At 36.7% G+C, this 25924-nt stretch overlaps 1 protein-coding gene across 9 annotated transcripts in view; it reads left to right on the top strand.

Moving 5' to 3' along the window:
* The window catches only part of MYCBP2 (MYC binding protein 2), a 157254-nt gene that overhangs the window by 49796 nt on the left and 81534 nt on the right, over positions 1 to 25924 (top strand). For all 9 annotated transcript variants that reach the window (XM_042866506.1, XM_042866509.1, XM_042866508.1 and 6 more), the window contains 14 exons: positions 3438 to 3534; positions 4994 to 5186; positions 5789 to 6063; positions 7000 to 7221; positions 8866 to 9057; positions 10194 to 10400; positions 11112 to 11243; positions 12591 to 12769; positions 13891 to 14033; positions 14837 to 14937; positions 15932 to 16150; positions 17452 to 17677; positions 18176 to 18294; positions 22863 to 22950. In XM_042866506.1, coding sequence (XP_042722440.1) covers positions 3438 to 3534; positions 4994 to 5186; positions 5789 to 6063; positions 7000 to 7221; positions 8866 to 9057; positions 10194 to 10400; positions 11112 to 11243; positions 12591 to 12769; positions 13891 to 14033; positions 14837 to 14937; positions 15932 to 16150; positions 17452 to 17677; positions 18176 to 18294; positions 22863 to 22950 — 2393 coding nt within the window. The remainder of the gene's footprint in view (positions 1 to 3437; positions 3535 to 4993; positions 5187 to 5788; positions 6064 to 6999; positions 7222 to 8865; positions 9058 to 10193; positions 10401 to 11111; positions 11244 to 12590; positions 12770 to 13890; positions 14034 to 14836; positions 14938 to 15931; positions 16151 to 17451; positions 17678 to 18175; positions 18295 to 22862; positions 22951 to 25924) is intronic.

Below are 25924 nucleotides of genomic sequence, written 5' to 3'. Positions count from 1 at the left end.
CGCTGTTGTTACGATTTTCTGCCATATCTCAGGCGTTGTCCTCACTTTTTCAGGGTCACGGTTTTGGTGTGGTTGGTTAGGAACAAAGTCAGGGTCATACAACATTTCCACCACGCCTATTTCCCTCAAATACTGGATACCCTTTTCCACTGTATCCCGTTTTTTCATCGCAATCTTCAAGCCATTTTTGAAGGGATACTTTTCCTTCATGGCTATTAACACTCGTTCCCAGAGGGAGGCAGCCTCATCCGAACACCGACTAATTCCTCTATCAATAGCTGGATCTCTGGCAATGGTGCCTAGTTGGCGAGCTTCATTACCATCCAGAGACAAGCTATGGGCCCCACTGTCCCAACAGCAAACCAACCAGGAAACAAGAGCTTCATTTGGGCGCCATGTAAACTCCTTTCTTGAACCTTGGATTTCAGTCATCTTTAGAGGCCGGCGAGTAGTTAATAGAGACTTCCTCTTCATCACTCTCTTCTGCACGTCTCTTAGTTTTCCCTTTTGCCTTTCGTGATGGTGGTGGTTCTGAGGAGGGCCCCTCGCCTGGATCTTCCTCCACCTCCTCCTCCTCTTCTTCTCTTTTTCGTTCAAGACGCGAAGACACTCGTTTCCATTTCTTGCCCTCCACAGGAGCAACTGGTATTGTTACTGGTGTCTCCTGTGATTGATTAGATTTGACTTGGGGATCTTCCCCTTTGGCTTGAACCTCAGCTCGGAAACTCTCTCTCTAGAATGGTATTATATAGGGCACGGTAAGCACAAGCCAAACCCCAAATAAGTTGTACCTCCTGAGATCTATGTAAGCCGCATTGTCCCTGACTCAAATACTGGCTTAGTTTCTCAGGTCCCACAGGTGTTCAAGAGTAAAATCCCATGACACTGCGGGTCCCCATGCTTCTAAGACCTTTCCTAAACCTCTCCATATTCCCTGCCAGTCATCATTCTCTAGTTTTGGAGGTGACTCCTTCCCCTTATTACGAATGCATAGGAATACTTTCAGAAGAATTGATGACACGCACACCAACATGACTGTTAATTCAGGATTCAAAAAACATTTGGCAAACCGAGAAGAAAACCCAGAGACTGGTCTGAACATCGTGTTGTTTGTAAAATTAGCTACACCATTTGGGATGCAGTTGTTTGTGAAATTAGCCATTCCTTCTGGGATGTAAATGTCAAAATTCAAATCATACCACAAGTTTACAAATATCCCAGAACACTGGCAGTACGCCTAATCTTTCAAGGTCAGGTTTTCCAGCACAGAAACCTGAACTACTGATAATGCACCTTAACAAAGCTCTCTAAGAGCAGAGAGAAAAAAGAGATTCGTTCTAAAAGCTAAAAAGTAGCGAGCCCCACATTGGGCGCCAAAAATCTGTCACGGAGTTGACCAGATCAATCTATGTCCGTGACAGGGGCGACAGGCCTCTGCCCTCCCCCCCCACCCCAGTCCCACAGAAATGGGAAAGAAGGAAGGGAGGAAAAGAAAGCGGCAACAATCTATGGAGGAAAACTTATTTTACTATAATATTGGAATACAAGATAACAAAGTGTAATACAATGTAATTGAAATTGGGATTAATAAATCAGACAAGATGAGAGAGAGAGAGTTCCCAGGACCGAGTCAAACCTGAAAAGCTTGGAACGGCTAGAAAAGCACCCTCCAGCACCCACTGCAAGGCAGCAAGAGAGAGCGTCCCGCCCGCCCCCCCCCCGACCCGGAGGGGACAGATCCCGTGACTTCTGTAATGTACAGGGATAGGTACCTGGGATTGGGGCATTAACACTTTAATACCCTGTACACTACATGATGTTTTGATGTGGAATACTGAAACCCAAAATAAAAACAAACAAACAAACAAAAAAAAACCATAGAACCATGACAACAGTTTTTCACATGCACTACTTCCATGAAACAGAAAAGCAAAAATTAGCAATGCTTTACTCTTAGTTTCCATAAATTTATTCTTCTGGTGATGAATATTATATAAGCTGGATTTAAAATGCAAGAACTCTTTCACTGTATTAATTTATCTTTCAGATTTCCTCAAATAAGATGTGATACAAATATAAATGTATATATCCTTATACATTTAAAGTCATAGGACCATAAACATATACAGTTCTCTTGCTGTGTCTTTTTTCACTGTGTCCTTTTCAAGGCTCCCTATCAGAGCAGTTCACTTTTCCAAATGAATGCTCTATATCAGTCAGTGCCTCTCTTTCCAAAGGAATGTTTCTTTTTGACTAATGCACATAAAGCCCTTGCACAAACTATTAATCAGTTGGTTAATTTCTATGAGAGACAGCTATAACCAAAGACAGGCAAATTTTTAGCCCTCTGAGGGAAGGCCATGGCTGAAGAGTTACAAGTGGCATGAGAGGATTGGTGCTGCATTAACATGTGCTGCCATTATTGTTTTAGTGATTCCAAACAAGATCCTGTACACTTCAGAATTAAAAATAAATTCAATTCAGGGATGCTATAATATCCTGAGAGAAAAAAACTTTCTTATTAAAAATGAGAGTTTTTCAGATGTTTGTACTTCTTTGCTGCCTCTTTGTTCTTTGGTTTTGAAGAATCTAAGAGCAGCTTGTGTTAAAATGAACCTCAAAGATATCTCTAGTTCCAACATTCATGTTGTGGGCAGGATTGCCAATCACTAAATCATGCATTAGATTAGACTGCCCAGGGCCCCATTCAATGTGGCCTTGAATATCTTCAGGGAAGGAGCATCCATAACTTCTCTGGGCAGCCTGTGCCAGTGCCTCACCACACTCAGTGAAAAATTTCCCTGACACCTAATTTAAATCTTCCCTCTTTTAGTTTAGAATCATACTGCATTGTGCTATTACTATCTACTCACATAAAAAGTTGATTTCCCTCCTGAAGAAAAAAGTATATTTCATTCCCTCCCTATGGTACATAAAGTTTTGTCTTTCTAGATTGCAGTTTGAGCTAAGTTGGAGGGATAAAATATGCACAAACTTCCATCTGCCTTCAGGAGATGTGAACTGATATTTCGCTCCACAAATACTCATAGACAAAGTTTTGAGTTTAATTCTTAGTGCCTGTTATGCATAGATGTCTCAACATAAAAATGAATATGCAGCCTACACATACTAAAACCTAGCATTCTGTGAGAAATGGCATTTCTGGTTCTAAAAATGTTGTCTGAAGAAGTACAATATATAATTTCATACATTTCGCGTGGGTCTTCAACTTGATTCTCAGTTGTCACAGTTTTCCTAGTTGAACCGATAGTTGATTTTTTTGTTCTAAAAGGGTGAAGGTCTAGAGGAGATTACACTGAAATTGAACATTTGTAGATAATTCTTTTAAACTTCTCTTCCATTATTATTCTACTTCATAAATACAAAGAACAAAGCTTGGTGCAGAATTCAGGTCAATTTGCAAATTGTTCTTCCAGGCTACCAACAAGCGATGGCAGTGCATCCAAAGGAAAACAGCAAACCAGTGAACCTGTTCATATTTTAAAGAGATCTTTTGCCAGAACTGTTTCAGTGGTGAGTATTATCAAAAATCCTCTGTTTCCTGTGTTTCAACTCATACTTAACAAAACTGAAAGTGTACATGTGGAAGTAATTTGTGATTTTTTTTTCTGTTTACTTATCATGACAGATATGGATACAGAAATATAAAGAACTTCAGTGTTTTATTTTTGTTCAATTGTTGATTTGCTTTTACTTTTTCTGAAGATTTCAGACTTAAAGTTAAGCCTAAGCTAAGATAGGCATTGACTGATCTGCAATGATTCAGTGCAGATTAAACAAGTAAAATTTAATTCAGAGCAACAGAACAAGAGGAAATGGCTTTAAACTGGAAGAGGGTATATTTAGACTAGATATTAGAAAGAAATTCTTCACTGTGAGGGTGATGAGACACTGGAACAGGTTGCTCAGTGAGGCTGCGAATGCCCCATCCCTGTGGAAGCATTCAAGGCTGGGCTAGATGGAACTTTGAGCAACCTGGTCTAGAGGGAGGTGTCCCTATCTCTAGCAGAAGGGTTGGAACTAGAAGATCTCAAAGGTCCTTTCCAACCCAAACCATTCTATGATTACGAAGCTATGATTATGAAGTATTCTCTGCTTCCTCTGGCTTCTTGTTCTCAAGTAGATTTTATGTCTTGTATGGTAGATGTTTGTAGTCACAAACCTGGATAAAGATAATTTTTGCTTTTCGTCTTATTATCATAGAATCATAGAATCACAAGGTTGGAAAGGACCTGTAAGATCACCTAGTTGATCTTACAACTATCACGGTTGTCTTCTCATTACCACTGCTACCACAAACTAAACCATATCTCATAGCTCCTCATTGAACAGCTGCCTCTTGAACACTGCCAGTGCCGGGGACGGCGACTCTAACACCTGCCTGGGCAGGACATTCCAATGCCCAACGCTCTCTGAGAGAAAAAGTTTTTTCTTATGTCTAATCTTAACCTCTTCTGGTACAGCTTGCGGCCATTTCCTCGGGTCCTGTTTGTTCTCCGGGAGAAGAGGCCAAATCCCTCCTCATCACAGCCTCCCTTCAGGAAGTTGTAGAGTGCAGTGAGGTCTCCTCTGAGCCTCCTCTTCTCCAGACTAAACATTCCAAGCTCCCTCAGCCACTCCTCATAAGACTTGTGCTCCAGACCCCTCACCAGTTTCGTTGCCCTTCTCTGGACACGTTCCAGGACCTCAATGTCTTTTTTGTAGTGACAGATCCAAAACTGAACACAGTAGTTGAGGTGCAGCCTCACCAGTGCTGAGTACAGGGGGATGATTACCTCCCTGCTCCTGCTGGCCACACTATTTCTAATGCAGGCCAGGATGCCATTAGCCCTCTTGGCAACCTGGGCACACTGTTGGCTTATGTTCAGCATACTGTCGGCTCATGTTCATTGTGCTGCAGAAAGTTCACTTCTTGTTGTTTTCTTTTCTTTTTAATACAAAACCTGTCTTCCTTCCATATCCTTTAAAATAGGAATGCTTTGAGTCTTTATTGAGCATTCTTCACTGGAGCTGGACAACGCTGGTGCTAGGAGTTGAAGAACTTCGTGGACTGAAAGGATTCCAATATACTGCTACTCTTTTGGATCTAGAAAGGTTGCGTTTTGTGGGTACTTGCTGTCTGAGGTTACTGAGGGTCTATACCTGTGAAATATATCCAATATCAGGTATTCTTCTTAGTTCACTTGTTTCTTATTTATTAGCAAACAATAATGCGTGGGGCATTGAAAAATTGATCAAAGTATTCTTGTAGAGTGTGCTGTAGGATGAAATTGCTTGTACAGATATCTTTATTGGAGCAATTAAGAGGTTTGCAGTCAGAAATGGGGTATTTGCAATTAACTGCTTAACAATTGTCCATCACCGTATGTTTGCATTGAAACTCATGTGTATTTCCATTTTTGGTTACAATTGATAGGATCTTTTAGTCTATTTTGTTTCTTATTTTTTTGCATTTCTCTGCATAGTAGCTGCTTTGGTAATGAATACAATTTAAATTTTAAATGTTTTTCATGCCTATAGTTTAGCAGTACATATGTTTAAATGCAGTATGTATTATGAAAAACTGGAAAATTGGAAGTTTCTGATGTTCCAATTTCTTTGATATACCTTAACACCCTTTGCTGTTTTGCTTTGTGAAATTAACTTCTCTAAATATAGATTGATCAGTGTTGCTAATTTCTAGCTATATTACTTGCTTGTACAATATGCATTTTATATGAAAATGGTTCATTTGCCGTACATTAATGCTCTTCTTTTTGTAACCTAGCAACAGCTAAGGCGGTTGTAGAAGAAACCAGTAAACTGGCAGATTGCATTGGAAAAACTAGGACTTTGCTGAGAAAAATTCTATCTGAAGGAGTTGATCATTGCATGGTCAAGTTGGACAATGATCCTCAAGGATATCTCAGTCAGCCCTTGAGTCTTTTAGAAGCTGTTCTTCAAGAATGCCATAATACTTTTACAGCTTGCTTTCATTCATTTTATCCAACGCCATCTCTCCAGTGGGCATGTCTTTGTGACTTGCTGAATTGTTTGGACCAGGTATTTTAAAATGTCACAAGTGAATATTACAACTTAGATTGCTCTTACACTCAAATAATCTAAGCACTATTTAAATTCATTATTCATTTTTTGTGTTTATCCTGAATTGCAGTTTGAATTCTGCTATGGTTAAAAAAAAAAAAAAAAGAAAAAAAAGAAGATGATTACAGATTTAGCAAATAGAAACTTATGTCTCCTTTACAAAAAGATTTTTTCTCTGGGACAGTGAAGAAAATCTACTGTAGCTATTAGCAGCTGCTTTTTCAGTGTGTAGTCCACACTTACTGTATGATTTCTGTTGCTGCACATTGATTAAAAGCATATTTATGATATTTTTATACAATTTTATCAGTAATAATTGAATAATTTCTTAAATAATTTCTCATTATTAAATTTTGCAACTGTGCTCTCATCCAGCATAGTGGATGAGATACTAGCAGCATTATCCTATGTGCAGGGTTTTCTGACTGTCTTGCTAATTACAAACAATCATCCCATGTCTAAGCATTCTAGTTGTTTGTTTGCATAGATTGCAATGATATCTAAATAGTTTGTTTCTTGGCTTGAAAATCCATTTATTGTATTAAAATTCAAGAGGGAAGAACCAGTTCTTTAACATATTAGTCTAATTAAGTTTTGATTAATTATAAGAAGACTTTGAGGGGTCTCTTAATTTCAGAAGTAGTTTTCATGGGTTTATTATTTTAATACATGGTAGACAATGAATTTTAATTATTCCAATATGAAAGATCTAAATGAAAGTTCATTAGGACAAGTTAATATAAAATTCGCAGGATAGCTATAAGTAAATAAAATAGTTTATTTAAATAATTTTATAACTATTATAAAACTGAAAAATTCCTTTCAAAAGTTGTTTTTCCTCACTAACTTTGAATACAGCAGAACCTTTCTAATTACTTCTTTTTATGCTTTTAGGATATCCAGGAAGCAAATTTCAAAACCTCCAGTAGTCGGCTTCTTGCTGCTGTTATGTCTGCTCTATGCCACACGTCAGTAAAACTGACCTCTATCTTTCCAATTGCTTATGATGGAGAAGCATTGCTGCGATCAGTGGTCAAACAAGTCAGCACTGAGAATGACTCTGCTCTGGCCCATCGTTTCCCCCTTTTAGTTTCACATATGGAAAAACTGAGTCAGGTCAGGATATACTTTAAAAATCTCAAAATGTGTTTACTTTGCAACAAAGAAAAGTTATGTACATTCAAATTTTGACTAAATAAGGATGAAACTGTATTTGCCTAAGTGCTTTCTTTTTAAAAAAAATTGTTTTCAAGAGTTCTCAGTATTTTAGTGAATTTTTATCTTTTGATCTGAAATACTTCATACAGTTCTTTCTTGTTTCAGAAAAAGATGTTTCTTGTTTATTTTTGAATGTTAATCTAGGGGAAATATAGTTCAGAATTGTCTTCTATTGGACAGTCTTTCCTGCGACAGTCTCTCAGCTTTTGCACACGGTCACAGGAGTGAGTATGCAGATAGATCCAGTGCTTTGAGGAAGAATAAGAGGACACATCTTTGATAAGAAAAAGTCATGTCTCAAAAACTGTAATCTTCAAATGAGTCAGTGAGCAGTTTAGACAAGAAAAGTCCAGTTCATATAGTTTTCAACATTATCCTGATAAAAAGATATTGAACACTGTATTTTTGCAGTTGTAGTATCTTCTATTTCAGAAAAGATATACAGAAATATAAAGGGTAAAGATGAAAAAGATCTGGGACTGCTTGATAATAATATTCTATTTAGAAGACAAGAACGATTAAGGTCTTACAAAACTGTGACTAATACATGAAAGGTAAATAAAAGTTGAGTTTGCTAATAACAAAACTGTGGAGTAAATAAAGACTTTAGCTAAACGTAAGTTCAAAACAGAGCTGTTTTTCTGAGACCATGTCTCTCACATGTAACATCTCTCTGCAGACCATTTTTGTGCTTAGTATTTTCATGGACATAGACAGCAGCTGCATAAGTTAATGAAAAAAATATCTATCCCAAACTGTTAAATGCTAAGATAGTATTTTCATCTCAGATACAGCTCTTTCTTAGCATCTAAAGATCAAGCGTTCTGTGTAGCTATCAATACAGGTTTGCATGATGTGATTGTTGACTTCCCTGTGCATACAGTGTTGAGTATTCGTGGGAGATAAAATAATGAGAAAGACAAACCTTTGTTTCCAATCAGTAGAGCTAGCTTTATTTTTCCATGTTGGGAATGACTTTCATGGTTAACTGTTCTGAAAAAAAGTGGATATCACTGTTAGGTAGAAGAGATAGTAGGTACCTAAGCTTAGATTTATTTTACATTACTAGTTCAGGATGGAAAACCAGTTTTAATTAGTTTCTTGTCCTTGGCTTTGTCTTTCTTGTTTGCACAGAAATTCTCTTCACTAACAACAAAGCCGAAAACCTTCTGAGTTTCTTTTTAGACAGTGGAGAAATGATGGTGTGGAGAGCTCAGTAGGTAGCTGTAATCTATTTAATGCTTAAACTCCATATGTCAGGGAGGGCTGTAAGAAATACTACCTCCTGATAGGACGCCTAGGTATTTTTTCCTAGATAGTAAACAATGTGAATGCCAGTTCATTCTGGAAATTAAGAATATCTAGTTGTTTTTTGTTTTTTTTTTAAAGGAGTACATGCTGTGATAGCCTTGAGAGTATTTAGATATTTTTTTTTTACCCACAAGACTGAATCTGTCACTGAATCTTCAATTACCTAATGTTTGTAATATACAAAAAGCAAATTTTAAAAGAATAAACAATATTTTTGTCTTCATCGTGCAGAGTGAAGAAAATGTTTCAGGGATGACAAGCTTTCGGGAAGTGCTGGAAAAGATGTTGGTCATTGTTGTTTTACCAGTCCGGAACACCCTTAGGCGAGAAAATGAACTTTTCTCTTCACATCTGGTTTCTAATACCTGTGGGTTGCTTGCTAGTATTGTGAGTGAGCTTACAGCATCAGCATTAGGATCTGAGGTAAAGTTTCTTAAGTTCATTCCTAGAAGTCATTGAACAGATATATTATGAAAGTCGTACAGACTGTGACAATGGTTCTATCAATGTACATATCTTTCAGAGATATTGGAGTTGTTCTCAGTAGCTTTCAGACATCTAAGTTTTTTGAAAGCATATATATTCACTGTTAGTTGAATACTGTTGAAAAATAGCTACTTCATTATGGCTGAAGAGTACTGTAATTTTTTTAATTTTTTTTTTTACAAAGTGAGTATTTTTCTTTTTTGCATGCACACCAATGCAAGCACACACTCAAAATATATTGTTTTAGAGCTCATTGGAGGCAGTGCCACATCTCAGAGTGTTTCTCTACCTCTCATTTTATCATAGGGTCCTCCATGTGCACTGCCTGCTTTTGACTGCAGGTCAGAATTTGCTTTTTGGGTTGTGTAACTTTCTCTTGTATATACTTGATCCTCTTTAATATTATTGTCCTTTACATATTCAATATTAAATAATAAATTTTTCAAATTCCTGCATATATGTGTTCTTTCACTAGACTGTCTCCAGCTAATTTGTTTTGTATTGGAAAATTGAGAATGGTAATGAGTCTAAATTTTTAAAATCCAGAGATGCTTATGTATGAAGCTATGATATTGTTAAATGATAGGAATTTATTCAGTTTTATTAAACTCACATACCAGTTTATGTACTATCAGCAATTTTTTTTTCCACAGAATGTACATTACTTTTGATAGCATTGATTAAATATGTTTTTATTATTATGTAAGATCTGTTTCTTTACTCTCTTGGTCTTGACCATATTTAAGGCAGAAATATGCAACTAGTCTTCTTGGAGCATGGCTAAATTTTATGTTTTTTGATGATTCATATTATATATGTTAAAATATGTGAAAAATTTAGAAATAAGATTTCTAGTTCTCTCTCGCTATTTCATAATTATCAGAAAATGTATTACTTTTTGAGATAATATTAAAAAGAAGCTGATATGTGGCATCTTTTATGTCTTTATGTCTGAGTTGGTTTGAAATTTATCCAGTTGAAAATCTGAAATTTTAATTCACTTTACTTTTTTTTTCTTAAGTTGTCTTGTATTTAGCAGTTAACTTTTCCTGCTTTTATTTAATTTTCTATAGGTTGATGGACTGAACTCTCTTCATTCTGTCAAATCCACTCCAAACAGATTCACTAAAACAAGTCAGGGAAGAAGCTGGAATACTGGGAATGGATCTCCCGATGCAATATGTTTCTCAGTGGACAAAGCTGGTGTCGTTGTAGTAGGATTTTCTGTTTACGGTGGAGGGGGAATTCATGAATATGAGCTGGAAGTATTAGTTGATGATGTAAGTACTGCATTTGAAAAAAAACACTGAAGAAAATATTTTTCCATAATGTATTACACAATGAAATATTTTAACATGCTAATGCAGTCTAAGCTACCAGTGCATCTGTAAGGTTTTTTGCTTAGGTTGTGGTAGTGATTTTTGTGGTGTTTCAAGCTACATACAACATCCAGTAGGTTCCTTAAGTCAATTATGACCTTGAAATCTTAATTACAGATAATATTTGTATTAGGCTTTTCACTTCTAAATGTAAGTTAGAAACAGGTATCTCTCCATGTACTGCTAAAGAAAATAAGAAAAAAAAAGTACTCCAATAATTAGAAAAATAAAATAATAGTCTGCTAGTGTAGTCAGACTGAAGACATCTGTTGTGCTTTTAAAATACCCACCTATAACATACATTGTATTCTTGTGATGAAGACACACTTCTGTTCTTTTAAACTCAGCTGTCCATTTTAAGTGACTGTTCTAATCTCTTTCGAAGGACAAGCATAGGTTGCTATGAAATATTTTCTGTCTGCTCAGTAATTTCCTTGTTAACTGAAAAGTTTCACAATTAACTCTAAACATTTTTTTTTTATTTATAATTATTTGTGTAACAAATTTTGCAAGAAAGCATTTTATATTTGCATAGTTGAAGACACATATTTGCATATGTGCTATGTATTTATAATGTAAACATACTAAAATGACATTATTTCTTTGATTCAGAGTGATCATACTGGAGATTCAACTCATTCTCATAGATGGACATCATTAGAGTTGGTTAAAGGAACTTACACCACAGACGATTCTCCCAGTGACATAGCTGAAATTAGACTTGACAAAGTTGTGCCACTGAAGGTAAATAAAAGTCCCTCTGTTGGGCATACCATCCTTCCAGTGTGTTGACAGCATCATGCAGCTTGGTATTGCTCACAGACTTGCTGAGGGTGCACTCAATCCTATTGCCTACATCACTAACAAAGATGTTAAGTAGTCCTGGTCCTAGTACCAAAGTAATACTTTATTAAGTTTTATTCTGCAGCTTGGGAGCATGAAGCACCTTTGACTTCTGTTTTTTTTTTTGGTCAGTTACTAATGAAAAATAATAACTATAACAGAATCATAGAATCATAGAATGGCCTGGGTTGGAAAGGACCACAATGATCATCAAGTTTCAACCCCCCTGCTATGTGCAGGGTTGCCAGTCACTAGACCAGGCTGCCCACAGCCACATCCAGCCTGGCCTTGAATGCGTCTTGGGATGGGGCATCTCCAACCTCCTTGGGCAACCTGTTCCAGTGCGTCACCATCCTGAGTGGAAAAACTTCCTCCTAATATCTAACCTAAACCTCCCCTGACTCAGTTTAAAACCTTTCCCCCTTGTCCTATCACAATCCACTCTCATAAACAGCCGTTCCCCCTCCTGCGGAGCGTATAAACACTTCCTTCAAGTACTGGAAGGCCACAATGAGGTCTCCCTGAAGCCTTCTCTTCTCCAAGCTAAACAAGCCCAGTTCCCTCAACCACTTCTCATAGGAGAGGTCTCCAGGCCCCTGATCATTAGTGGCCCTCCTGTGGACCCACTCCAAGAGCTCCACATCCTTCCTGTAGTGGGGACCCCAGGCCTGGATGCAGTACTCCAGATGGGGCCTCACAAGAGCTGAGTAGAGGGGGACAATCACCTCCCTCTCCCTGCTGGCCACCCCTTTTTTAATGCAACCCTGAACACTGTTGGCCTTCTGGGCTACAAGCTCACAGTGCTGGCGCATGTCCAGCTTCTCATCCACCAGGACCTTCAAGTCCTTCTCCACAGGGCTGCTCTCAAGGAGATCTTCCCCCAGTTTATATAAATATCTGGGATTGCCCAGACCCAAGTGCAGCACCGTGCACTTGGCCTTATTGAACCTATGTTTTCATGGGCCGTTTTCTCCAGCCTGTTCAGGTCCCATGGGGCTGGATGATATCCTTCCTAGGGTTCTGAAAGAGATAGCTGATGTGGTTGCCAAGCTAATTTCCATATTTGAAAACTCATGGCTGCTGGTGAAGTCCCTGGTGACTGAAAAATGGGAAACATTACTCCAATTTTAAGAAAGGGAGAAAGGAAGACCCGGAGAACTACAGGATAATAAAATTCTCATAAAACTGTGAAGCCTAACTTACGTACTTGTTTTATATTGTTTATTATTTTTGCCTCTCCTTTTTAAGGAAAATGTGAAATATGCAGTTCGTTTAAGGAATTACGGAAGCCGAACTGCCAATGGAGATGGAGGAATGACCACAGTTCAGTGTCCTGATGGTGTAACATTTACTTTTAGTACGTGTAGTCTGAGCAGTAATGGCACAAACCAAACACGGGGACAAATTCCACAGATTCTGTATTACAGGTTTGTGTGTTACCATGATCTATTTCTAAGAAAAGTTAATGAGAACAGTCATGCTGCTATACAGTTGTGTTTTTTTTTAAAGAGATGTAACAGAAATAAACGCATCTGGACTGTGTGTGTTAATTCTTCAGCAGAATTAACATGTTCTTTCAGTGTAATTTCAGTCTTTGGATTTAACATGTTTCTTATTAGGACAGAAGTGTGTTGGAAGGATTCATTGGAAATATTTAGTTGCATCCAGTGTCAGTGACTAATAAATATAAATTAAAAAGCTGTGAGACTGACAGCAAAATTACAGTTCTAGGAGGCAGTGAAAAAAACCCACCTTTCTGTAGGAGTGTTTTCTTGAAGTCATAGAGAAGTTTCTCTGCTGTATGTTTCATTTGGTTTTACTTTGAACTATTCCATGTAAAGTCAAGTCATTGAGCATGCAGAGCTGCTAGTTCTGGAATCTTAATGTTCTGTGTTACTGTTTGGGAGATCAAAACTTTCTAAACATAAGAAATCCAGTAAAATGGGAAATTTACCTCTTGACAGAGTGATTTCAGTTGTCTACGCAAAAACTGAATCACTGTCATCTTAAAGACTGGAATTGGTTTGTAGTCATGATTGGGCTGTTTTGAAAGTGTAAATCAAAATAGACATTTTTAATGTCTTAGGAAAATTATACTTCATTAGAAGAAGCTAGTTTGACTTAGAGTAGATTTAAAAAAGAAAACTATTTGTTGAGGATAAGCCTTACACTGCATTTCAAAAGCAAAATTAATCTTTAGAATGGGGAGTGAGAATCTTTTTCACAGTTATAGCACAGAAATATTAATTGAAAGAGTTTTACTAGTTCCTATAAAGTGTTTAGGAATACATTTCTAAGATTTGAAAGACATACAGTCAAAGCAGACATTTAAGAAACATGCTTTTATTTACTGTCAGACAAAAATAAAACAATAGCAAAGGGCAAATACTGTGATGTTGTCTCCAAGTTATCCTTGGTGGTTGACTTGTGTTGTTTCTTTTATTATTTTATCATAAATTAATTATTTTGATTATTCTGTGCCAAAAATAAGCCAGCCGTCTTTAGGTAATTTTCTATTTTATGAACTTACTTTTAATCTGCCATCCAGGAGTGAGTATGATGGAGATCTGCAATCACAGCTTTTGAATAAAGCTAATGAAGAAGACAAAAATTGTAGCAGGGCTCTTTCTGTTGTGAGTGCTGTTGTACGAGCAGCCAAAGACCTGTTGCACAGGGCTCTTGCTGTGGATGGTAAGATTTTTGATAATTGACTTCTAAAACTGACTTTTCAAATCTTCTTTCTTTGTTAGAGGGATTTGGGAGTAGAAAATTGGTGACAAAGCAATTGTGATATGTCTCTTCTGTCTTCAGAGACTATTTTTCTAAAATGTCACAGCTATACATATTGAACTGGGGATAATGAACTGGAAGTAAATTTCTAAGTCTTTGAGTTGCACTTGAGCTGTCATAGGCATATACTTCATATAAACTTGTTCATCACTTTAGCAAACATATTAAAGCTAGTAAGATTCTGCATTGGGTCACTTCCAAATTTTATTGCATGTTTTGCACACTGATAGTAGCAGGAAAACTGATAAATGTAATGCATTTATAAGCTTAAACATCTGTTTTTGAGAAATCGAGGCATTAGTCTTAAAATTTAATGCTTTTAAGCTGTATCAAAGGAATCCATAGTATTTAAGTACTGTTACAGAAATTGATTTTGAGTGCTGGGAGGGACATGTTTCACTAGGTTTTATAGCATAGAAACACAGTTATACAAAATGGCAAAGAATCAATAAAATTGTGTTATAAAAACAAGGAAATTTTTTAATACAGAACTGTATGTAATGACATGCTTATCTCAGGTGAACTCTGCACATTTGTAATTTGATTTTGAATTACGTTGCCTAATGAAAGTAGCTTATAGTAAAAACTAATGTAGAAGCTAGAAGATTAATAAGAAGCAAACAAGAAAAATAAGATGTGCTTTCAACAATGATACAGTTATTATTATAAAGAATATTACTTGTGTTGTAATTATCTTTCTTTAGCTGAAGACATTCCAGAACTACTCAGCTCTTCCAGTCTGTTCTCAATGCTGCTTCCCCTCATAATAGCTTACATAGGACCAGTTGCAGCAGCAATCCCCAAGGTATGCTCCTCAATAGAAATTACTGAGAAAAAAGAATGTTATGTAAGAAAAAGGTTTACTCTGAAAAATCTTTACATGATGTCTTTTTTATGATTTTATGAATTAGTGTTTTATGTTTGGCCACTTGACTCATCAGGAAATTTTCAAGAGACAGGAATTTTAAAAATATGTCATTCTTTAACTGTGACTTTTTAATTTATGTTGAAGTCATCATAAAAGAACAACAACAACAAAAACCAAAAACCACAAACCTTAAGGAAGTAAATTAAAAAATACAGCTTTGACAGTAGGAAAAGACAAAGTTAGAAGGATCTAGATTTATTACTTATTGTTGAATATTGATGGAGTAAACTTTTTAAATATTATATAAATTCAGATTTTACAATGAATATCCAAAGCAGTGGTAGCTATTTATTAAACAAAGTTTGTTTATATCAAATTTACAGATGGGAAGACGTAACCTATGAATAAAAATACTTTTCATGCTTTTAAGCAAAGCATGATTAAATGTGTCTGAAAATTTTGAAAACTATCATTGAATTTACAAATGTCACTAATTCCTAGCTATTAGACAGTATTATCTTGTATGTATATTAAAAATGTTTAATATTGGAAAAATAACAGTTTTCTTGGGAAATAAACTATGACAGGAGTATGACTTTTAGACAGTGTTTCTTTTCTGTCAACTAATAATTGTTCATTCATGTTACAACTTCCCAGTGCTGGAGAAGGTGTTTTAATGTACATATCTCACAGCTGCAAATACAGATTCTTATTCTGTTTTTTTATAAGTCTCTGAGATGAACCGAGTGTGCTCTTTCTGCAAGGATTATGTAGATGCAAAGTTGGAAAATGTGACAGAATGAATTGTGATAGTGATTTATTGAGAATATCCAAAACAGCTGTTCTGCAATGGTTGCAAGAAATGCACGTTTGTGGGTTTTTTTCACCCAGTCATAAGTAATAATTTAGTGTATTTGGCATTATGTTACAGGTTGCTGTAGAGGTCTTTGGTCTAGTACAACAATTACTTCCTTCTGTGGCAGTTCTGAATCAGAAATACGCTCCTCCAGCTTTTAACCCCAATCAGTCTACAGACAGCACTACAGGAAACCAGCCAGAGCAAGGGCTTTCAGCTTGTACTACCTCTAATCACTATGCTGTTGTGGAAAGTGAACATCCCTATAAACCTGCCTGTGTTACACACTACAAGGTAAACACTAGATCTTAAATTTAAATTCTTTATTTCTTAATTTTTTTTACATCATTTTCATTTTATCAGAATGCTGGATGAGAATTCATATTGTCTAATATAGGAAACTGTTTTGTATGTATTATGAATGTACTGTTTTCTGAAGAACGTTCTGTTTCTTTACTAAGTATAAAGGGACCATGTAAATTTAACCTTCGATTCAGGTTTTTGACTGAAAGCACCTAAATTTGCTCATTCTTAGATTTTCCTTCTGTCATAAACAGTTTATTTGCTCTAGTTGTATAGACTGCAGAATTTGGAATTCTTTATCTAACAGATATTATCTAATCATGTCTCAGACATTCTTATCTAACACTGAAGCTATGCTTTGTGAAAACAGTTAGCATCAGTTCTAGTTAAATTCATATATATCTGTAACATAGGGATCCTTACATTGCTATTTTGGTCTGCCATTTAAATTCTTCACAAATTATATTCACTTGAATTATGGTTTCTCTTGGTCTCTGATGTTCTCTTGTGTTGAGTCACTATAAGTGGAATTCAGTCTACCTTACATAAGTAACTTGATTAAACTAGATTTTCAGAATGTCAGTTGAGAAGGAATGATTTTATTTGTCTGAGTAAACGGCAGAGACATAAATTACCTGTCTGAAAAAAAAATCCTCTGTTTTGTTTCCAGAACTAGTGAGTTCTGTAGTGACATTGATTTCAAAACAGTAAATCCAAGAATCCAAGATAACTAGTTATCTGATACTCCTGAAGTGATGATTCTTATTTATGATGATTCTTATTCTTTTAAGTTTATGGAGCCTATCTGAAGCTGGTAGTAACTAGCTATTACTACTTCTAAAATACTGTAACTGTATGCTGTCGTAACGCAGACTATATTCATAAAATGCTTCAGCTGCTGTTTGCAGGTTTGGGCAAAGCAGACATTGAATGTGTTTTTTAAGGTTTGCATTTTAAAAGGTATTTGAGAAGGTTCTTCAACACAGAAAAAAACACAAATGGTATCCTAAGTGTAAATACTTAATCTGGATGTAAGTTAAAACATAGTTTAGTGTAAAGCATTTCAGGCGTATCTGAATTTCAAAAATAAATTATGTTAATGTAAAGCGTGCTAAAACTATGCAAAATTACACAATTGAATCATTTTCATAGCCTGAAACGTTAAAAATGGAAGGCAAAAGAAATCCCAAAACTTAATAGTAGTGTTTTGTTTTGCTTTTCTTTGAAGGTATAACAAAAAAGTCCCACAACACATGCATGTAATTAGGTTTTTCTCTACTATTTTGTTTTAGGTAACCTTTCCTGAATGTGTCAGATGGATAACAATAGAATTTGACACTCAGTGTGGCACTGCTCAATCAGAGGATGTTCTTCGTTTACTAATTCCTGTCAGAATTGCACAGAGTCTGGGATTTGGACCAAAACATGCTTCTGTTCATGAAAATCTTAATTCATGGATAGAACTCAAAAAATTCTCAGGATCTTCAGGATGGCCTACAATGGTATTAGTACTGCCAGGTAATCAATATAATTTACAAAAATTTTTATTAATGTTCATTCTCAGTGAGGTTGTGGATGCCCCCTCTTTGGAAGCATTCAAGGCTGGGCTGGATGGGGCTTTGAACAACCTGGTCTAAGAGAGATGTCCCTGCCTGTGGCAGGGAGGTTGCAAGTAGATGATTTTAAAGGTCCCTTCCAATCCAAAACATTCTATGATTGTTAAAATAATTAACTATAAGTTTGACTTTTCAGCAAAATCGTTCTGGAAAACAAAGTTGATGAAGTGTCTCCATCCAAGATGGCAAGAGACTGTTATGAGCCATCAACTGTGTATCTGTGGACTATGTTTATATTAAGTTTATTTTTTGAAGTGTTCTTCTGCATGTTATTTTATTTCACGTATTACTTACAAAGTCTGTATTTCACTTATGTTCATGTAACAGATATATTCCAAAAGAGGAGAAATATTACAAGTTCCTTTTAATTTATTTTTTGTGTTATTTTACTTCCTATAAGGAAATGAAGCTCTATTTTCTCTGGAGACTGCATCAGACTATGTGAAAGATGAAAAAGCTTGTTTTTATGGTTTCAAATGTTATGCAATTGGATATGAATTTAGCCCAGGATCTGATGAGGTAAGAAAAAAGTGGGCTTCAAACAAACCTATTAATTCACTCTTATGTGGCCAGAAGGCTTTTTGGTAAAACTAACTGATCTGCACTTCTGACTAAATAGTACTGCAAAATATTTTTCAATTGTTTGCATATAATTTTTAAATTTGTGTCACTGTAATTCTTTGATTTGAATGTGTTGGCATGGCTTTTTTTTTGTGTGTGGGATTTTTAATAACTGTGACTTTCTTCAAATACATAGCATTATGATTTTGTACATTGCATCAATAAGAAATTTTGTAAAATTCTGAATCTTCTTTGTCTAGATGAGTCACTAAATACAATATGGACATCATAGGAGTTATCTACCTGAAGTAATAGTGTTCACATCACAAGCTTTCTTGTACAACAGTTAAGACTGCAAATACATTCTATAACAGAAAAGCAAATTTTACAGTTTTTAAGCTCCCTTGCGTCTCAGGACTGAAGCGTCCAGAAAAGTTGTATGACAGCAATGTCTGTTCTTGCCATTTAATTTTAGAGCTTGGTCTTTGTTCACTTTACAGGTGTCTCGCTCCAATTTATAGGAGGGAGATGAGGTTCTTTTAATATCTGTATACCCGGCGTGAGATTAAGAAACAACGGTTCATATGTTAGTCCGACCAGTTTATTACAAATCCTAATCAGGGAGACGGGGAAGGGAAGGGAAGGAGGGCGATAGAAAAGATGGAAAAGAAGCAGGAGTTGCGTAAAGCAGGGATAGTCACCAGCAGGATCCAGCAGCGGTCCCGTTGCACGGCGTTTGAAGGTCCCAGGCAGACGCAGCAGGGGAGGGGGTGAGAAGCAGCGTGGCCGGCCTTGGGCAGCAGGCAGGTAGACGAAGAAGTCGAGGAGCCAATCCTTGAAGCAGCAGCAGTGCTCAGGCAGCAGGCACAGGAGAGTTCGACAGTATGCAGGAGTCACCTCAATCGTGAGGAATCCCTCTTCTTCTTCAGGAGGAATCTGCTGCCAGAAAACCTCCGTTCTTCGTGAGGAATCTGTTGTCAGAAAACCTATCTTTATGGTTTTCAGTTCCTCTTTTATCCTCCTTGTTCTCCTGCCTACTGACAAGGATGGGCCTTGAGCAAGAGTCATTGAGTACCCCCTGAGATGGCCTTCATCCTGAGATAGGTCCACACAAAAGACTGCTTCACAGCTATTTAGCTGCAGTTCATCTCGTTCTCCTTGCCCCTGGCCTTGTCCATCTGCGTCCCCCAGACAAAGGATCTCACAACCTTTGCGCAGGACTTGCCTGGACTTGTTCATCTGTGTCCTTCAGACACAGAACAAAAATACAAAATGTAATCAAGAGGTATATTCAGTATTCTAACATGATCAAATTTTCAATATTTTTGTCACAAAACTTAGAGTCCTTTCTGTGTTCAGTCAAGGTCTATAGGAGTATTCTGAAAAAATAAAACGAGACACCGACTTGCCCTTTGTTTTTTTTTGGGGGGGGCTTTGTTAATATGGTTAAAAAATGAGGGAACAATCCAGCAAGTGTTAATTTTGTATTCCTTTTTCGCGGTGTCCTTGGCCTTCCAAGGATATTTGTTAAGGTATCCCATTAAGGGTAGGGAAACCAGCCTCAGGTTAGCTGAGCCAATCGACACAGGCTGGCCTGGGAGATCAGTGTTTCCCTTTGTTGTGAGCTTTCTAATGCATCCACCCTTCACCACCCCCACCCTGCTCACTTGGGAGGGACGGAGACATCAGTTTTCTAATGGCTTGGATAGCCGTTCAGGTTCCCTGAGAGAGGCCCTAGGACCTGGGGTTTTGCTTTCCTCAAGATTCTCGAGCTTTTGTTCTGGCCACCAGTTAACTAATTTCTCTAACCTGTCTGTTGTCAATCCATCCATCAAATTTCGTGGAATACCCTTTTTCCAACCCAGAGTCCAAAGTCCATTACATTTATGAAAGATATTCTGCCTACCCGTGTTTACTGGCAATGAGGCCCTTCCAGACCCACTGAGCTTTGGGCTAGGTGGCCTGGGGGCAAGACTGGCTGTTGAAAGCCTTACACTTCTTGGCTCGGATTTGCTGGGAAAAGAAATCATCGTCCCATATTTTCTTCCATAGTTAATTAACTCTTGGGCTACCTCCCCCCGTCCATACTTTGCATCCTGACTGCAGATGGTTGGGGGTTACAGTTTCTTCTAACACTGCCCGGGTTCTTTCTCCCTGTGACATAGCTTGTATTCTTGCTTGTAATTGTATGCCTATGGGTTTCAGTGATTCCGGAAGCCCTCTAATAAAAGGGGTCATTCTCTCAGGATCAACAGGCATCATCATGGGCGATTCATGATGCGGCTGCAGCTTTCTATCATACATCAGTTGGAGACAAGCAGCCTTTTGAACGCTCTCTACTAATTGGTCAGTAGTTCCAGTAATGGCAAGAAGGTCTCCCCGTTCTAAAGGGTTGAGACCACCTGCCCAATAGGCAGCCCTTTGCGTTAATGACCAGGGAGAACGATTGTTACCAGTAGTTAAAAATACTCCTGGTCCCCAGTAACCTTCTGCTTCCTTTTCTGTTAACCAAATCTGGTCGCCACCAGTGAGACTCACCCTCCATACATATTCTGTTTCTGATTCCTTTGGAGAGCGTCTAAAGTCCCTTTTCAATTTTGCAAGCTCGATGGCCAAGAAGGGAATTTCTTTAACATTCATTTGAGGATCTAGATCCTCGCTGTTATCGAAGGTATATTCTGTTTTTATCAAGGGACGCAATGGGGCTATTGGGATTTCTAATTTGTCTAGTCTTTCCTTTATTTCTTGTAGTTCTTCCTGAGGAAAAGCTTTTTCTTGAGGCAAACCATGGGTGACAGTATTGTTAGTATCCTTACATGTTAACAGTTCTTTGAAAGCCATCTGCAACAAGGCCGAATTATGTTTCTCTCTTTCTAAAGATTAAGATTCCTCAAGATTAACTATTTGATTCTGCAGAATTTTTACCAATTCTTGTGTAACTCTAACCGATTCCTGTAGTGCTTCTATGGTTTGGAGTTCTGCCGAATGCTTTTCATTTCGGAACTCCACGGCAGCTTTTAAAGCAGCCCCGAGTACGGCACAAATAAACGACTTTCCTTTTCCAGCTCGTGTACGAGCCTCATTCTGTAAGACACTAATGCGTTCCGAAACACTCTGCAAATTATGCCAATTTTTGGTGTGCCCAGTCCACTCCTGATGAAGAGGGACGAGCACCATGCTTTTCTAAAAGGTCAAATAACACATCTTCATTTTTCATACTGGCAATACTGTTACTCATTTCTTAATACGATGAAAGATCTATACTAAGGGAGGAGGAGGTACACATGTTCAAAAGCTCAGTTACTCCTCACTATTCCTCCCAGGGAGATACACCACACCTAAACAAATGCAAATGCTCCAATCACTCCTCCCTTTTGTTGATGGGAGCACACAAAGACAAGAAGCTAGAACAAACTGTAAACACCACACCTAAGTTACAGTTCACTCCTTGCAATTCCAGGAGGTGCACACAACTCAAACCACTCCTCCCTTTCTTTGGGGGGAGCACAAAAAATGTAAAGCTAAAGCAACACTTTCTCGGTTTCAGTAGTTTAAATAAAACTTCTTGGAGAGGCACACATGTTTTAAGTCACAAAATATCACTTCAAGTTTCGCACTTCAGTCACCAAATAACCAGAGAAGTCTTCCCGAGGAGGCACACACGTATTAATCAAAATGCAAATAGTCAAAATACGTCCCCGAGAGGTACACACATAAAAGGTAAAGTTTCAGAATATGGAGCGGTCTTCCTGGAGAAGGACTCACGTCTAAATTTTCAAAACTATCGCTCCTTGCAACTCCAGGAGGTGCACACAGAAAAAAAAGTTTCAAACTATTATCTGGAAGGACAACACTCTCACAGCGGGTATCCTGCCGACTACGCCAATAAAAATGTCTCACTTGAGAGAGGTGAAGGAATTAGTTTCCCAGACAAAGGATCTCACAACCTTTGCCCAGGACTTGCCTGGACTTGTTCATCTGTGTCCTTCAGACAAAGGATTTCACAATCCTTGCTGGGGACTTGTCTGGACTTGAACAAGTCCATCTGTGTCCCCAGCAAGCTTTGAGACACAGACATTAACAGAATAATATCTTACAACGTATTAACTTTAAGGCAGGATTTTTGGTATAATGTATGGAATAATATGAGTACATGTGTACAGTTTAGAAGGGGAATTGCTTTGTAATCTGAATATTTATCAGTAGATTTTTTAATTTGGGAGTTCCCTTTCTGTTTACCATCAGACAATTACAATTAATCATGTTCTTACCAGGCTACCAATAGTTCAGTAGCAATTGTCAATGCTCTTACCTAGCTGAAATGGTTCTAAAAATGTTGGTACTGTGTCCCATGTTGTACTAAAATATGCCAGCGCAATTGTAAGACAAGAAAAATATCAGAGGGAAATTTAGAAATGGAACATAGAAATAATATTTCTTAGGATTTAAAGTAGAATCAAGGAAATCCATCTGTTGTCATATTTTCTGAAATGCTATTTTTGTTTATAATCTGTTTAAATTTTAAGGGTATTATTCAGCTGGAAAAAGAATTGGCCAATTTAGGAGGGTCATGCGCAGCAGCTTTGATGAAGAAAGATCTAGCACTTCCTATTGGTAAGTCTGGCTCTAAGAACTTACTTCATTGTTTCAAGTTTTATTAATAAATGCTCTCTGTAAGTCCACATATTGCTTTTAATTAAGGATGACCATATACAATTGATTGTAAAACTGAATTAATCAACCAAGTTTTTTTTTTTTTTTTTTAAATGTTGTTATCTGCTTAAGCTGTTATGGAGAGAATGGTTAAATCTAAACCAACTCACCCCATTCACAGGTGTAGTGTATCATTGTACGAGCTATGTCCTACAGTTCTCTTGTGGTACTTCACGAATGTGCAGGTATCATATTTGTTTTTCCCTTTCACTATTTTTTTCTCCCTGCACTTCACACCTTTCTGAAAGAGCAACATCTGCAGCATTAAATTGTAAAATTTGAAATCATTTATTTAAAATTAAGAGTGGCTATTGTATTTGCAGACACTGCAACCTACACACTGCTATATTTTTTGCAGTTATAAGAATATTGCATACTTCTCCGGCAGATGCAGCAAACAGAAATTTATGATAATCCAAATGCAAGGATAAATAAGAGTTTATGAAAATGAATGAATATGGAAACTGAGAATGTTCTAATGATACAACCATATTATGTATAATACTACTTAACCCAATTAACATTAATGTATAGAAAAAACAGTTTCATAATCTGTAATAAGATATCTTTTGGATCATTTTAATTTAGGAGTGCAAATAAGAGCTCAGATTTTGTTAAGCAGACTGGCAGAGAAAAATATTTATTAATGAGCAGGAAGATACTATTCGCTGTGTAGTTAGAACCACAAAACCTAATTTGATTTTTTTTTTTTTTTTTTCAACCTGATACTTTGCTTGTGTATTTGAATGTGCAAATTTCTTACTTTGTTTTAGATATGCACCTCAACTGCACTGGTAAATCTGTATTTCTCTCTCAAAAGTACAGGCAATTCTATAGTTTATTAAAAAGAGTGCCCTCTTCTGTTTTTCTCCAAGCAGCTGCATTATCTCTTACTTTTGTTGATTTCCCTAGTGTCCATTTATTGTGCTGTTTTCTTCTTCTATAAAACAAAGAGGCTGAACTTGAAATGCTTCCAGTATCACTTCCCAGTTTTTTTAATACTTCATTCTTATTTCAAAATAAGAATTTTTGGTTTTGTTTCTAATTTTGGTTGCCTAAAAGTATCAAATGTAGATGATGTGTAGAGTGTTCTTCCTGAAAACATAGAAATCAAAATTGAAATGAAACATACAGCCACGTCAGTTCTGCAGATTCAGCCGACTTATGAAGGGAATTATGTGTGTGCTGCAGCAGAGGAAGGACAGGTGCAGATGTAGGATGGTTTTCTGATTACTAAAGTAATTGATGTAACACTATAAATGATATATCTCAGCACTTACATAACACCAGCTCAAGGACTTCAGTCAAGTCTGTTAGTATGCCTGACAGTACTGCAAAACTAAAGACAAATAAGTGTGTAGAGTTTCTCTACAAGACCTCTACAAATAAACAGAATTGATAAGTTACAGACAGGAGCGGTTTGTCTTTTGTGATGGAAATTACTGTGCAGATTTTTAAAGATGATTTTCAGTTTTCTGTAATTTTACTTGGAAGAGTTTGAAGTGGCTCAGAATAAATTCTGCAGGAAAAGAGTTAAAATGTGGTTTTCTAAGGCAACATTTAACTGCCTTAATATCAGACTGCTTTTTTGTAGGTAATGCATCTTCTACATTTTGCTGTCAGTGATGTCTTGAAAAATACTATATATTACTGCCATTGCTCATTTGCATAGCAGTTTGATTTTAAGAAAAACTTACGTAGTCATGTAAAAGACTGCACTGCAGTGCATACAAGAAGAAATAACTTTTATTTTAATTTTCATTCTCCATTTTAAAATTTCTACAGTTTTACCTGTTTCATGTGCGAGTTTATACAGTTTGAAGAAATCAACAGAAGGAAAAGATTCACTCCAGAAGGGAATAAGCAAATTAAAATGCCTGTACTTTGGCAGTTAGAATTCAACTGAGTCTAAGCTGGTAGATCTAACTTTTTTAGAGATAATGTAGACATTGTCATGGTTCATGTCATCCTAGGATGAGTATCTGAAAAAAGAAGAAATTAATCACTGAGAAGAGGTGCCTGTTTTTCTTCTGTTTGTTATGTCTGGTAATACGTACACATTAGCTCATTATCTCATGCTACACTGCACAAAAGTAGGTGAAGTAAATTCCTGCTCCATTTCCCTAATAATACTTAGTCCTCTGAATCCAAATAAGTGTTATTAAAGCCTGACAAAATTAAAGATTGAGAACCTTCACATATATCATGACAGAATTTTAAAAAAGAAGCAGAAAACACATAGTTGAAAATTCTCAAAAGATACATTTACGAGAGGTGCAAAGGGCATCATGGGAGTAAAAACAAAGTAAAATAAAAATACGTCCAGAAAATGTATATCAAGGAACATAGACAAGATGACTGAAGTGACTTCTAATCAGAGTTAAAAGTGTTACTGGCATCCTTATAGACCCTCTCATCTTTAGCATTATTTACATGACTGCATTATTTTGTAAAGACTTTACTGAGGGAGGATGTCCTTCACAAAAAGGTATCTTGTCTTTTTATTAATTATTGTTGTGGGTATTTTCTGAATACAGCTGGCCAGATACGTGTTTAAATTTTAATCTGTAATAATTAAAAAAATTCATCATTATGAGTATACTCGAATCACCATGTTCACAAGGTAGTATTTCCTCCTTGCAAGTTCTTCAAGACTTAAATTTGAAAGATTTTCATCTCTTTCCAAGAGAAATCTGGTCCCTGATTGAGATCTAACCTAAGCAGCAATAGGGAATTGATCAATTTGTTATTGAATTATTAAACATTATTAGTTAATTGTTTGAAATTCTCTAGATGTGATCTGTGAGAGCAGAATTTCTATATATCTTCATTTCTTAAAATTTTAAAAATATCTTAGGTTAATCTTAAAATTTTT

Source organism: Lagopus leucura, unplaced genomic scaffold, assembly GCF_019238085.1.
Source record: "Lagopus leucura isolate 7727_CA_CO unplaced genomic scaffold, USGS_WTPT01 Super-Scaffold_100001, whole genome shotgun sequence".
NCBI classification, from domain to species: Eukaryota; Metazoa; Chordata; class Aves; order Galliformes; family Phasianidae; genus Lagopus; species Lagopus leucura.
This window is presented reverse-complemented; position numbering and strand designations above follow the sequence as displayed.